The sequence below is a fragment of the Sciurus carolinensis genome, chromosome 18, assembly GCF_902686445.1.
Source record: "Sciurus carolinensis chromosome 18, mSciCar1.2, whole genome shotgun sequence".
NCBI lineage: Eukaryota > Metazoa > Chordata > Mammalia > Rodentia > Sciuridae > Sciurus > Sciurus carolinensis.
Genome location: NC_062230.1, coordinates 23,894,715 through 23,908,744, shown reverse-complemented (window position 1 = coordinate 23,908,744; position 14,030 = coordinate 23,894,715). Strand labels below are relative to the sequence as shown.

At 48.4% G+C, this 14,030-nt stretch overlaps 1 protein-coding gene across 1 annotated transcript in view; it reads left to right on the top strand.

Annotated features, from left to right (window-relative positions):
* Cacng3 (calcium voltage-gated channel auxiliary subunit gamma 3) overlaps positions 1-14,030 on the top strand; it is a 77,948-nt gene that overhangs the window by 52,382 nt on the left and 11,536 nt on the right. Inside the window, exon 2 of the mRNA XM_047533952.1 lies at positions 12,921-13,004. Coding sequence (XP_047389908.1) covers positions 12,921-13,004 — 84 coding nt within the window. The remainder of the gene's footprint in view (positions 1-12,920; positions 13,005-14,030) is intronic.

Here is a 14,030-nt window from a genome sequence, read left to right as displayed (position 1 = left end):
GCACCCTGACCTTCAGGGTGCGCAGGTCTCCCTCCCAGGTCCAGAGTCCCAGGGGCAGCCAGGTGGGCAGGGTCAGATCACAGAGGACCTCGGAGGCCAGGTTAAGGACTCTGTTGTTGTCCAGTGGGGAGCCACCTTGTCTGAGATTCCCTCGGGGGACACACGCACAAGAGCCAGACACTCGGGAAGTACTTACGAAGCACCTACTCTGTGCCAGGATTCACCAGATGCTGAGACCTGTGGTGTGTTCGAGAGGAGACGAGAAGAGAGCAGCAACAGTAAACAGGAAGGAGACCCTTCACGCGCTCACATGCAGCCTCGGCTCCAGCAAAGAAGCCACTGGAGCTGTTCAAGGGAGGCCTGGACCTCAGTACTCCCTCAGGGGCCAGGAGAGAACATCATGGCCTCTGTTTCCCCTCTGACAAGGCCAGGCACCCGCCTCCACCTGCACACACACACACACACACACACACACTCCTCTTTTTGGACACACCTGCTCAGACACAGCCTGTCACACCCCCACTGATGCTGGAGGCTCAGGGGGCAGGGAAATCGAACCATCTGGAGGAGGGGACTCCATCTTTCTTCTGCCCCAGGCCCTGAGTCCAGCCCGGTGACCTGGATGATGCTCAGATCCATGCAGGTCAGAGGGGGGCAAGCCAACTCGTCACCTCCCTGCGTTAAATCCCAGTGTGGTGTTTGCTCCAAACGCCAGAACTATTCCTGGATGTCAGGTGCGGTTAATGGTTGCCGTGGCAACCACCCATGCTTAATGAATAGAAGCGACTAAGAGACGGCCAGATAAATGTCAGCGCCCCTGATGGATTTGCTTGCGAGCAAATCTGGTAGCGCCGGGCAGAGCTGACCAGCGAAGGTTGAAATGAGCATTGCAGAGCAGCTGGGGACAGATCCCAGAGGCTCCCTCCTGTCCTCAGTCGGTCGTAATCAGAATGGTTTGAACGTCAAGCAAGCGTGCCTCTTTATAGCCACTGTCAAAGGTGGGCTCCTGTTTTGAGGGTTTCGTTCTGGAAATTATTTATGGAAATTGAAGGGGACAGAAATCCAAGCACAGGTCTCTCGGGAATTAAGAGACACCACTCAAAATGAATAGATAAATAAATAATGCGCTAGGCATGGTGGCGTACACCTCTCATCACAGAGACTCAGGAGGCTGAGGCAGGAGGATCAAATTCAAGGCCAGCCTCAGCAACTTAGGGAGATCCTGTCTCAAAATAAAACATAAAAATTGCTACAGATGTACCTCGGTAGGAGAGCATCCCTGGGTTCGATTGGGAGGACCAAAATCAAATCAACCAAAACTCTTCCGGATATATATTTTTTTAGTGAAGAAAGTGCCAAATTAGGGTTCGAAAATAATACTTTTGACTCTAAACCTGCGGAGCTAGTGTGTCATTGTGCCATTTGCATGCTAACTACAGAAGGTGGAAAACAAGCAGCAGGTCTGATCAGGAGCCCCAGGTTAAAAGCTGTACACAGAATGTCCCTGGGGGGCTCTCTGTGACCGCTTGAGGAGCTTTGCCTGGGAAGGATGTCAGAATCGGTTGGCGCCTGTGAAAGTGGAGACCAGGTCCACATGGGCCAGCTCTGCAGGGTCAGGGACTCTGCTGCTGTCCTGCTGGAAGACCTCCTACGAACTCTCTTGATCCATTTGGTGCTGCCGTAACCCAATATCTGAGACCAGGTGATTTATTAAGAAGAGAGATCTATTTCTTACCATTGTGGAGGCTGGCAAGTCCAAGATCAGGGGCCAGGGCCTTAAAGTTCACTCTTAAAGACCCCACCTCTCAACAATGTCACACTGGGGATCCAGTGTCTGTCACAGGTACTTTGGGGTACACGTTCAAACCATAGCACAGGTGTTAAATGGCCTCCATCCACCCCAAAACCCTCTGAAACCTCCAAGCCCACCTTGCGCATCCCAGCCCAGGTCTCAGAGGCTGGTGGGGACCTGTCCTTTGCAGGAGTGATGGTCCTCTGTGAGTGCCTCTGGTGACAGAGACGGGAGCCCCTTCTGGATGTCGGAGCGTGGCTCTCAGACGCTGGCGTGCGTCAGAATCCTGGCGGAGCCGGTCACATCGCAGGTTCTCAGGGCCTCCAGTTCAGCACCTTGGAGGCCCAGGACAGCCTCACGCACGCACGTGAGTCCACAGCACGGCCCCTCCCCCAGAGCCCCCGCCACGCACGGCACCCCTGCAGTCTGCGCGGGGAGGGGTGCTCCGCCCAGGCAGGATCAAGACTTCGGGACTCCAAGCCACCCATTGACCTCCGTTGACGGACCATCGACCTCCAAATAGTAATACCGAGCTGTTCAATAAGGAAGATCGCTTCCGATATTCTCCGTGGCATTTTAATGCTGTTTTGTAAATGTCAAACGCCAAATAATTTCCAGTTCTCACTTTCTCTCTCTCCTAACCCCTGCTTGGCTGGTACCCCAAACCCATGAGGAGGCTGCCTTGTTGGTTCATCCTGCATCAGTGCTGTGGAGTTTGGGGTACCGTACTGGGGCCCGCCTGCAAAGGTAGACTGGAGCAGGCCCTGCCCTGGACTCGGAAGGGTCGCCCTCTTGGAATGTGCCCCAGGACCAAGCAGACCCTGGACTCTGGCTAGGTTGGCTTTTCCGTTGGATCCTCAATGAACCAAATAATTAAGGACCACCGAAAATATTTTACCCCAGCCCCCCCCCCCAAGCGCCCCCACCCATGGACTGATTAAACAAAGCCCTCCACACCAGGATCTTCGGACATCCCTCAGGACTGTTAACGGTGGGCAGAGAAGGCAAGTGACACCAACAGCCCACCCCACCTCTCTGGGTTCCCCAGGCGTGGGCGCTCTGGAGACCGGGCCTCTCTCCCTGGGTGACTGTGGCTGATTGCAGCCCCATCTCCAGTGTCAATGGCGCCTCCAAAGGGCTCAAGGTCAGGCTCAGTGACTCCTCTCAGATGCACTTCTGTTCCCGCGCCTCCACACACCTTAGCATCCAAAGAGATCTTCTAGAACTCTGAAGCAGATTGCTCTGCTCGTGCAGAAAGCTTCTAAAGCAGGAACCCTGCTCATGCCCAGCTCCCGACCCTGGTTGTAAGGAGCGCCAGGATCTGTGCCCGCTCCTCGGCAGACCTGGTCTCACTCTGTACACCTGCCTTGTTCTCGAGACACCGCTAGTTACCCTTCCCAGAGGCCTTTGCACTGGTGCTTCCCTGTCTGCAAGGTTCTTCTCCCACATCTTCCCACGAATTGCTTTCTCTTGTCATTCAAGTTACCCTTCCCTGTCCCCCCAATCTCCCGAGGTCCTCCCCACCCACCCCACCCACCCCAGCCACTCTCTCCCCAGGGCTTATTATTTCCATGGGACTTATCACTATCTGAAATGATCGTTTTCTTTTTGCTGGGACCTCTGATTCATCTGTTTATTTGTTTACTCTGGGGGGTTCCACCCTGCAGTCCAACAGCCTGAAGACTCACAACCTAGATCATTTTGCACACTGATGAATTCCTACAGCTCAGAACTGCACTTCTCCGGACAGAGGCACCTCTGTCCACATCTGTGGAACCCAGGAGTGGTTGACAGCACGCACCGACCAACGGCCGTCCTGTTACATCCGAAGAAGTGGCTTATTTCTCATTAACTCACTCTTCTGGGTCTCTCATTAGAAGCGATAGCTCATAATTGCTCTACCCCAAATGCTCCCACTTGCTCAGAGAGACCGAGTGGAGTTCAGGGTCCTCATTATCCGTGAATTCATTATCCAGATCCGGAGCGAGGCAGAGGCAGATCAACTGTCTCCATACGGATGTGGACACGAATAACCCGGCCACTTATCAAATCAGTCTCCACTCAACGGCCGACCCGTGTCAACGTGTGGCGACATGAAGCCAACAGAAGACTCATGTGATGGGCCAGCCGCGGACAAGGGAGAACCTGCCTGCGGGACACCAGCCAACAATGGAAGGAGAGCGTATTGACAAGGACAATGACATGATAGACACATCCAGTGATTTGAATATCAAAGGATTAGCCGAAGCCCTTGGGAAAACCCATGATGTGCTCAAACATGTTTTTGCTGTTGTTGTAAAAATGACCCACTTTATGATCCTGCTGTGAAGATCAAACTTTATGATCCTGTCAGGGAGGTGAAGAATTGCATATTGGGACTCTCAGGCAAAATTATCCCCAAAAATGATGCCTCCCCCGACCACAAAAATCAACATGACTCTTTTTTTTTTTTTTTTTTTTTTTTTACTGGCATTGAACTCAGGGACACTTGGCTACTGAGTCACATTCCCAGTCCTTTTTAGTTTTTATTTTGAGACACTGTCTCACTGAGTTGCTTAGGGCCTCACCAAGTTGCTGAGGCTGGCTTTGAACTCGCGATCCTCCTGCCTCAGCCTCCCGAGTTGCTGGGATTACAGGCATGGGCCACCGCTCCAGGCTGACTTACATTTTTGTTCACCTAGAGCATAGTTAGAAAAGATGAGACCAAACAAACATATTTTCCTAAATCATAATTTCACATTCACGATTAGGTTGGAAGCACATCTTTTTGCTTCGTTGTCTGCTATGAAATGGCAACCTCTTGTTTCAAGGAGACTTGTGAAGATTGTGATTCTTAACCTGAGTCGCGCAGTTAAAATCACCCAGGGGGCATTGAAAACTTCTCGTGCCCTAAATCTCTGGGGATTGAACCCGAACCTCAGTAGTTTTTCTGGGCTCCTTTCCTCCTCGAGGCCAGTGCATCGTGAGCCATAATCAATAATCACTGTTTCAGGGCATCCGTATCCTGAGACAGCAGAGTCTGCTGTAACACCAGGAACCCGAACATTCTTACAGTCAAGGGTTGCTTTTGCTTCCTTAGCCCAAGTACTCCAGAAGCGTAAACAAACTTGATATTTGCTCTTCTGTCTAATATCCCAAGGCAAATCCATTACAATAAGAATCCAACAAAAGACTTACATTGCTGGACCCAGAGTCCTGCTTTCTAACCGGCCTCGGTTTTGAGCTCAGAGCTGGGCTTTGGGGTCTGGAATCTGGTTACACTGGCTGGCTCGAGGCTGAGGTGGATACCAACCTCCAGGCACTGGGTTGGCCTTGTTTCTGAGACAGACCCAGTTCTGGGCAGGGCAGCTGAGCAGGGAGGGCTGTTCCCCTCATCGGAGCACAGGGCGACTGTCCCTTTGTTGGGTCACATGAACACATAGACACCAAAGCTACCTCGGGACCATCAGTGTGGGCTGTGCACAGTCCACTTTGTGGGCTGCAGAGATGGCTGTGGGCGATCCCTCCTGGAAGTCCATTCAGAGGCCTTGCTGATACCTTCTCCTTCCACGGGACAAGGCACATCCTGGGAAAACCGGCTCCGGCCCCCACTCAGGATCCCCCTTCAGGACTCAGGAAAAGCAAAGCTGAGCCTGGGACGACCGTCCACTTCTCCAGACCTCTCTGTTCCAGGTCTGGTATTTCTTGACTCGAGGCCCAAAGCACTAGATGTAGAGCTATTTTCCAAAGACCCAGAAAAACGCTATCTGGTCCTTGGCAGAACTTGGCATAGCAGGTGATCTAGATCCATTCCCTCTGGGGGCAATGGCTCCTCAGGTTCCCTGCCTGAATTAGCCTGGCTTGGGCACATACACACGCTTGCGCCCAACAACGCTGGTCTGCACGTGCGTGCGTGCGTCTCTGTGCGGGCGCGAGAAAGACCAAGCTCTCCAGACTCCCCCTGAGTTTCTCTCATTCCAGACCCAAAATAGAGATGATAAGAACAGGACTAGCCATCCGCTGTCATTCGCGTCTCAGTGCCCGGCATCTTGTTAGTACCCTCGAGAGAAGTTTTGCTAAGAGCTCTGGTGCTAGAATTAGACTTTGCTTTGAAGCCTCAGTTTCCCCACCTCTAAATGTGTTTATGGAATTACATATACTTCCATCATACTGACCATGATCTCAGCATCACTCTAGAGAACTTGACAAATACTGACTTCTCCACTCCTCAGAAAAATCCAAGAGGTAGATACTATTATTACCCTCAACTTAGAGAGGAGGAAACGGAAATGTAAATAACCTGCAGCTAATGTGTGGCAGTCAGGATTCAAACCCAGTCATCCTAACCCACAATCCCCTCTCACCACCCTAAGATGGACAGAAGGGCCCGCTTTGTGGACCCTTTTGAGGGCTGCCCAAAGAGCCCTTCGCCCCGTGTCTGACAGAGGACATCTAAATGAGCAGTGGATCCTATAATGGGATTTCTTCTGAAACTCCCAACAACCAGGAGATTTTCAACACTTTCAAAATGAGGGTGTCCAGACTCGGGAATAAATAACTTGCCTAAGGTATCTTAGCCAGTTTGAGCTGCTATAACAAACTACCATAGACTGGGTGGCTTAGAAATTTATTTTCTAGAGTTCCAGAAGCAAGAAGTCCAAGGGTGCCCCATGAATAGTTTCTGGGGAGGAAACTATTCCAGATTTCCTACTGCTGTCTTCTCCTTGTATCTTCATTTGTGGGGGAGGGTAGAGAGCTCTCTGGGGTCCCTTTTATAAGGGCATTAATCCCTTTGGGAAGGACTCCACCCTCATGACCTACTGGCCTCTCATAGGCCCCGCCCCTTTCGCCATCATATTGGAGATGTGGATCTCACCCTAAGAGTTTTAGGGAGACACAAACATTCAATCTGCTGCACAAGGTCATCCAACTAGTAAGTTAGCAAGCGATGGACTGGGATTCAAAGTCCAGCCTGGGAAAGCTCGCCCCTCCCCCTCTGTAGGTCCAATGCGCCCCTGGGCAGAAGAGAAACACCCCTCAGACTGCAAGGATCTGACTTGTGTCCAAAACCTCCCAACCATGCAGCCTTACCTCCTCTTCGTGATTGCTGATGACCATCTCTCAGGGCCGGGTTGGGGCCCATGCTGCTGGAACCTTACAGGAAGCATTCACAACCGTGACGTTCGGCCCAAGTCACCTGAAGCATCACTTCCTAGCGATGGTCTGCAAGAGCTTTAAGAGTTCAAAACACAAATATCTTGTTTTCCAGATTCCTTCCCCACCTGGCTTGTCGGGAAGCCACCCTGGACTGTGTGGGTCGCTCAGATGGTCCCAAACCCGGTTGCTTCCACCTAAGGAAGAATTGGGACTGATCTTGCTCCATGTGCACAACCAGCTCCAGAACATTCCAGAGGTCCAGCGCTGAAGGGACAGGTCAAAGGGCAGGGGAACTGCCACCCGAGCCCCCTCCTCCCCTCTGGCCTGCCTTCTGCTCCCACCCTTGAGCCTGAGCACTTGAAGTTCCCTGGAGCTGAGAAGCTCTTCGCCTGGCTCTTCACGTACCTGACTCTTCCTTCATTTTCTGGTCTGAGATTGAATGTGCCCAATCCTACCCAAAGTGGCCCATCACCTGCCCCGACCCAGGGTAGAGTCACCTCACATCACCCCATTTGGTTTCCCTCCGAGCACAGTCATCTTGCTCATTACTTTATGGTTCTAGAGTCTCTCTCTAGCATGACAATGAGCTCTGAGGACCAGAATCTTCTGTCCTGGCCACCAGTGAATCCCTAGGATTCGAAACCAATCTTCACAGTTCACTTCTTCTCTCCCACCCGCCCTATCCCTGGTTCCCAGCTCCCTCTCACCTGTCCCCACTGGGTCTGTCCCTCGGGCCAGCTGCCACTCATCTTCCAACACCCTGGGCTACTCGGTTCCCAGATGAGTATTTTCTCTTGCTCAGACTCTCTTAGCACCACACCTGCTGCTTGGAGAAACACACCTCCCTTCCTCTGATCACCTCTAATTAACCCTCAAGTCTCGGCCGAGACATGATTTCATTCAACCTTCCATTAACAAAAAAATCATTCTACTGATTTATCAGGCGAGAGGATTTGGGGCTCAGGGAAGGTGTGTGTTTTACTTTGAATCCTTTTTACACTACTTGAATTTTTTCTGCACATGTGGTTCTTTCAATTTAACAAGGATTATCTGAATACAGGAAAATGAACTGCTTCTTGTTTTCTTTATAATATCTCTCTGCATTGAAAAAGGTCCTGATAAATGTTATTCTTTAATGCCAGTACCACAATGTCTTCATTATTCCAGCTAGGTTGTAGGACTTAATATCCTACAAGAAACCACTTTACTAAGCCCTTTTCATTCATTCTAATATACATTTTTTTTGTACCAAATGGCTTTCAGCTTCCCGAATAGACTGATTCTATCACCTGGAAAAAAGGGTTCCCCTATTCTTTTTTCTGTTACTTCTAACACAATTCTTGGGCAAACTAGAACTTGTAGAATTGTAGAGTAAATAATGGAGATGATGATGTGCATTATCTAATTCTTAATTTTAACAAGAATATCTCAAAGTTTTGGGCTTTCAGGAGCGCTGGTTCAAGGGTGCACCCTTGTTCTTGTGAAGGGAGTTTTCTTCCCTTGTCGGGGCTGGAGATGAGCGGTTGGTAGAGTCCTCTCCGTCTGGGATGAAACTCCAGTCAAGGCAGTCTCTGTAATTATACCTCAGCAGCTCAGGAAATTTCTGCCGGCTCTGTCTTCCTTTCCCAAACTCTTCCCAAGGTGCTGGTTCTCAGAGCCAGTTCTCACACCTACCCAGTGCTGGGCCTCGGTCACCTCTCTCCTGCAGCCCCTGGTTCTGTCCCCTGACCACACCCCTCTGGTCCTCTTCCTGGTTTGCTTTGCCCTGGTTTCTGCTTTTCTCTGCCCCCAGGGCCTGAGCTTCAAGCTGTGCTAGGGCAGCGTGGATCTCTGCATTCTGACCTGGTCCTTGCAGTCTGTAGGTTTTCAGCGTCTCTCTTGATTTCATTCTCGGCCATTGGTGGGCAAGTCCAGCCTCATCGTATTTTCTAGGATTTACCGATATGGGGAAATACTCCTAAGAAAATGTAAGTGAGAAAAACAGCATGAACTCAATCTTGTTAAGTCATTTTTGTGTGAAAGCATAGGGAATTGGGGAAAAAAAAGGAAATATAAAAAACGCTAAGCAGCGGTTATTTCTGGGAGCTAGCAATATGCTACCATAGGAATGGCCAAGTTCACTTTATGACGAGTGTATGACTCGGGGTGCCAGCAGCTTCGCTTTCGGTGTGGAATCTTCCTTGAGGAAATTCCTGTTTCCCTTTCCTTTTATATTGCTTTCTAAAATCTCACCATGTCGCCCATGTGTCTCTTCTGGTCCTAAAATACCTACCCAAACCAACGATAGTAATAGCTATAATTTATTGAGTTCTTACTATGTGCCAGGAACTGCAAGAAGTGCTTCATATCATTGCCTGATTAAAAGATTTATGTGCCAAGTACTGAGAACAGGGACCGCCACTGTCACCACTATTACTGGAATTAATGGAGATTAATTCTCATGACAACTCCTCGAAGTTGTTATTATTATCTCCCTTTGGTAGAAGACACGAAACTGAGGTTAGGAGAGAGGTAATTCGAGGCAGGTACCACAATGAGAAAGTGGCTGAGTCAGGATTCACACTGAGGTGTGACTTCAAAGGCTGGGGTCTTACCACACACATTTTGGCTCAGGGGTTACAAACTGGAGTATCTCCAGGGACAGCTAATCACCATAAGGTGGGACTTCGGCCAATTGGAGGGCTCCTACCCAGGTTTAGGAGGGCTGTTGATGTTCCGCTAAAAGGGTGTTGTCACATGGAAATGTGGGACAGAGTTCCTCATTTTTAAGGAGAAACTACAAATCAGGCTTTTAAATGAGATACCTTGAATTTTAAATGGTAGCAACACATTTAATTTAAGAAAAAAGATATCAAAATATGCAATAAAATTTCGCAGGTAAGAAAAGCCCAGAACTATTTACTGAGTAAACAAAAGCACAAAACCAGTCTGCAACCTGATTTCCTAAAAACCCACCACTATCTGCTTTAAAGGAACCAGACTGGATTATTTCCTCCATTCTAGAAAGGCCCAAACCCCTCTTCATCTTTCACTTTTGCCTTCACAACACAGAAATCATCAGACCAGTGTTCAGCAAGGTGTTTCTGAACAGGCCACAGAGTAAATATTTTCAGCTTTGCTGTCTTTGCCAGACCCAACTCCGCCACAGTAGCATGAAAGCCACCATTGCAACTGTGGAAACAAATGGGCACGGTGGTGTCAATAAAACTTTATCAGCACCTAAATTTGAATTTCACATTTTTCATGTCATAAAATAATATTCTTCTTTTGATTTTTTTCCCCCTAAACATCTAAGTACACAAACACCATTCTTAGCTCATGGGTTGAACAAAAACAGGTGGGGGACCACTTTAGACCATTGCACACTGGTGACTCTGACTTCGAGAGCCACTGGTGTATTTGCTGGTTCTGAGTCCTAGTCCCGAGCCACCTGGAGTAAGCCCATTTCACAAGCAGATGCAGGCAAGTGTGGCGCTCCTAATTCCCACAGTGATTCTGGCTGGGCTATCATAGGAGGGTCCACATTCCATTTTGACCAGAACCTTCTCTTCTGAGGAAATCTTTTGTGGAACGTGAAAAACAGCTCACCATGAGGTGGTGAGCCCTGCCCACTGGTCCCTGTAATACATCATAGAAGAAGTGCAGTTGATGGGAAGATCACTGGTCCAGCTCAATGCCACTTCAATAGCATGGGCTGGACCATGAAACGATCACTAAGCCGCCTGGCAAGGGACTTGTTTGCAACTCCAAAGTCATTGACAGGAGTGCCAGTCACCATCATGCTTAGGAACCTTGACCTTGAAGTCAGTCGGACCTGCACTTGAGTGAAGCATTTACCAGCTATGTCCCTGTTAAGCCTCAGTTTCCTCACCCATAAAATGCTTTGACTAGCACTTGGGTAAAAGGACAATATATGTTACTTATGATGATTTATTATCCAGGCCATGGAAGTGGCTTAAAACCAGACAGAAATGCAGACAGGAAACTCTGAAATCAGAACAAGAAAAATGAAGGCCTTTTTTCAATATCAGGGAAGATGATATGGGTGATATTTGTCTTTCTTCTGAGAACTTCCTTGAGTGTTCTCTCCTGGATCCCTTCCTTGGTTTAAAGTCTATTCTTTGCCTGGGGAGCAGAGAATCAGAACCCAGAGATGTTCTACATATTATTATTAATCTCACATTGTAATTATTTGAAATGTCCCTGGGGGAGCCTACTAATGGTAGAGGTTAAATGGATAGTACTGTTATCATTATAAGATAATCATAGACATAATGGTAGTACACATCAGAGTAATGGTTATTCATAGAGTAATGGTGAAATCACAGGCTTTCACCAGGGAAGAGAGCCTGGATTCAAATATCAATTCTGCCACTCACCGGCTGTGAGACCTTCGTCCCCTCTGTGGTCCTACTGCCTCATCATAAATGTCAATATTAATAGCCCTTCCCTCCTGGGTGCAGAGGGGCGAGACTCAGTGAGATAAGGAATACAGGGTTTCATCCAAGTGCCTGGCCCATTGGAAGGACTTAACAAGTGGTAGTTATTATTATGACGTGCCTATCGCTTTGCAAAAAAAAAAATCTTCTGTTCATGTATGGCTTTTTTTTTTTTTTTAAATTCTCACAATGACTGCTCTGAAACACAAGCCTGGCTCTGTCTGCTTCTCAACCTCTGTTTCTCACAACACAACACTCTTTCTCACCCCCCTGCTGTCTTTTCAGACAGGGAAGAGGAGAAGAATGCATAATTTCATGCTGTGCTGTGGCCAGATGAGACATCCTGAATATGGTTTGTCATTTATAAGAACTGACAGAGCCATTAACTGCCCCAGAGATTGGCTAATTGGCTAGTTAATAAACACCCACAATGATTATCAAACACACACAATGAGTTAAGTCAAGTCTACGCGGAAGAAAGGGAAGAGAGTCAAATGCTGACAACTTCTTTGAGATGCTTCCTTGGCAATACTGTGATTCCTGAAGGGGTGAGCCACACAGCAAGGGACAGTGAGCTGTGATCCTGGGGAGCTGATATGGACTGTCACAACTATAGCACAGAGGAGCCAACAGAGTGTGGTGACTTCCTAAGGACAGATAGGAGTGTTGTCTGAGAGAGTAGAATGTTCCAGAACGTCTGGATCAAGATCTTGTTTGGGATTCTGGCTCTGTTCCTTACTTACCTGAGAGGTTTCAAGCAAAATTCTTAAAGGCTGATTTCCTTATCTATAAAATGGGAAGATAAATTAACAACGTACGTTAAGTCCCACCTCCTTTTCCCTTTCACTCATGGGAGGGAAGAGACAAGACAGTGTCAGGATGCGTGCTTATGCTTCCTAGTCCTCTGCCCTTCCAAGTGGATGCCAACATCTCACCATATTTAAGAAAAAGAGTATTTTAGTCTTTTATATTTTTATTTAATTAATTGTTTGCCTCCAGTGGTGTGTTAGCTTTATGCCACTGTGACAAAATACCTGAGATAAGTAAATTTTTAATAAGGAAGGGTTTATTTTGGCTCACTGTTTCAGAGGTATCAGTCCATGGTTGGTTGGCTCCATTATTGGCCTGTGGCAAGGCAGAACAACATGGCAGGACATGCAGTAGAGCAAACCTGCCCACCTTGTGGTTTTCCAGGAAGCAGAGAGAGAGGGGAAGTGTGCAGGGTCCCAATGATCCCTTCAAGGGCCTCGTTCTCTCAGTGATCTAATTTCCTTCCACTATGCTCCACCTCCTAAAGGTTCTACCACCTCCCACCATGCCACTGACTGGGGACCAAGTCCCCAGCACACGGGCCTTTGGGGAACATTCAAGATGGAAACCATAGCAAGTAGTCTCCTTTTTGTGCCCTATATAAAGATGCTATGGAGCCTGCCTGTGCACAGCTTCCCAGCAACCAGGGGAAGGGTCTGTGCCATGAGGTGAAGGACCCAGGCTGGGCCCCAGGGAAACTGCCTCCTCCCCTTGCCTTCTCAGGACCATATTCGTTTTCACAGGGGCTTTCCGAGGAGTGTGCAAGAAAATCGATCACTTCCCTGAAGATGCAGACTACGAACAGGATACAGCAGAGTATCTCCTACGTAAGTTTCCCCTTTTGCTGGCTTTCCTTTGGAGGTCGGGGGGAATGGAAGGGTCCCCTGCCATCCGCCGGTTGCTTCTGAGTTTGAGGGTCTGCCATATCCACATCTGTGTACAAAGGAGCAGCTTCAGGTGCCACGAGACAGAGACCTCGACAGGCTTCTGATACATAAGTCACTTTAATTTTAATGAACTAAAAACAAGGGTGGAAGAGTAGCTTAGCCAAAATGGAAAGGTCCTTTTTAGTCTGCTTAGGAGAAAAATCTAAGAAATCTTCTTCAACTCAAATACAAGTTTTCCCCTTCCCCAGAGGGTTGATTTGAGGTGCTAATGGGCCAGGTGCTAATGGGCCAGGTGCTAATGGGTGAGGTGCTAATGGGCAAGGTCCCCAGAGGCAAGTCCTAGAAGGTTAAACACAAACCAAAGTTCACTTTCCTTTGACTTCCCTTCAGTTTCAATCCTACTGAGACAGACTAGTGTCTCCACAGGATTTTTCCAAGGTCAGTAACCTGGATCTGATATGAACTGTCACAACTATAGCACAGAGGAACCAAGGAGTGTGGTGACGTCAAGCAAGGGCTCTGGAATCTGACAGATCTGGGCTGTGACCCTAGTTTGATTCCTGCCAGCTAGGTTCAACCTGGGGCACGTTCTTTTACCTCTCGATCTCTTAACGTTCTTCGTCTTTTCTGAAAAGGAGATTATAATGTCACCTAGCTGACAGGGTCATGAAAATTAACTAAGCTAATGCATATTAGCCTCAGCTCCAGGCCCAGCATGTTATCATGAGGCAGTCTTGTTTGTTGCCTGGGATTATAATGGCAAAGTTCAGCTGCAGAACGAGATATTGTTTGTCATTTATAAGAACTGACAGAGCCATTGACTGCCCTAGAGATTGGTTAATTGGATAGTTAACAAACACCCACAATGATTACCAAACACACACAATGAGTTTAGTCAAGTTTATGCTGAAGAAAAGAATGGAAGTAAAATTGGTCCAGGCACAGAGGGAACTTGGTTTGGGATTT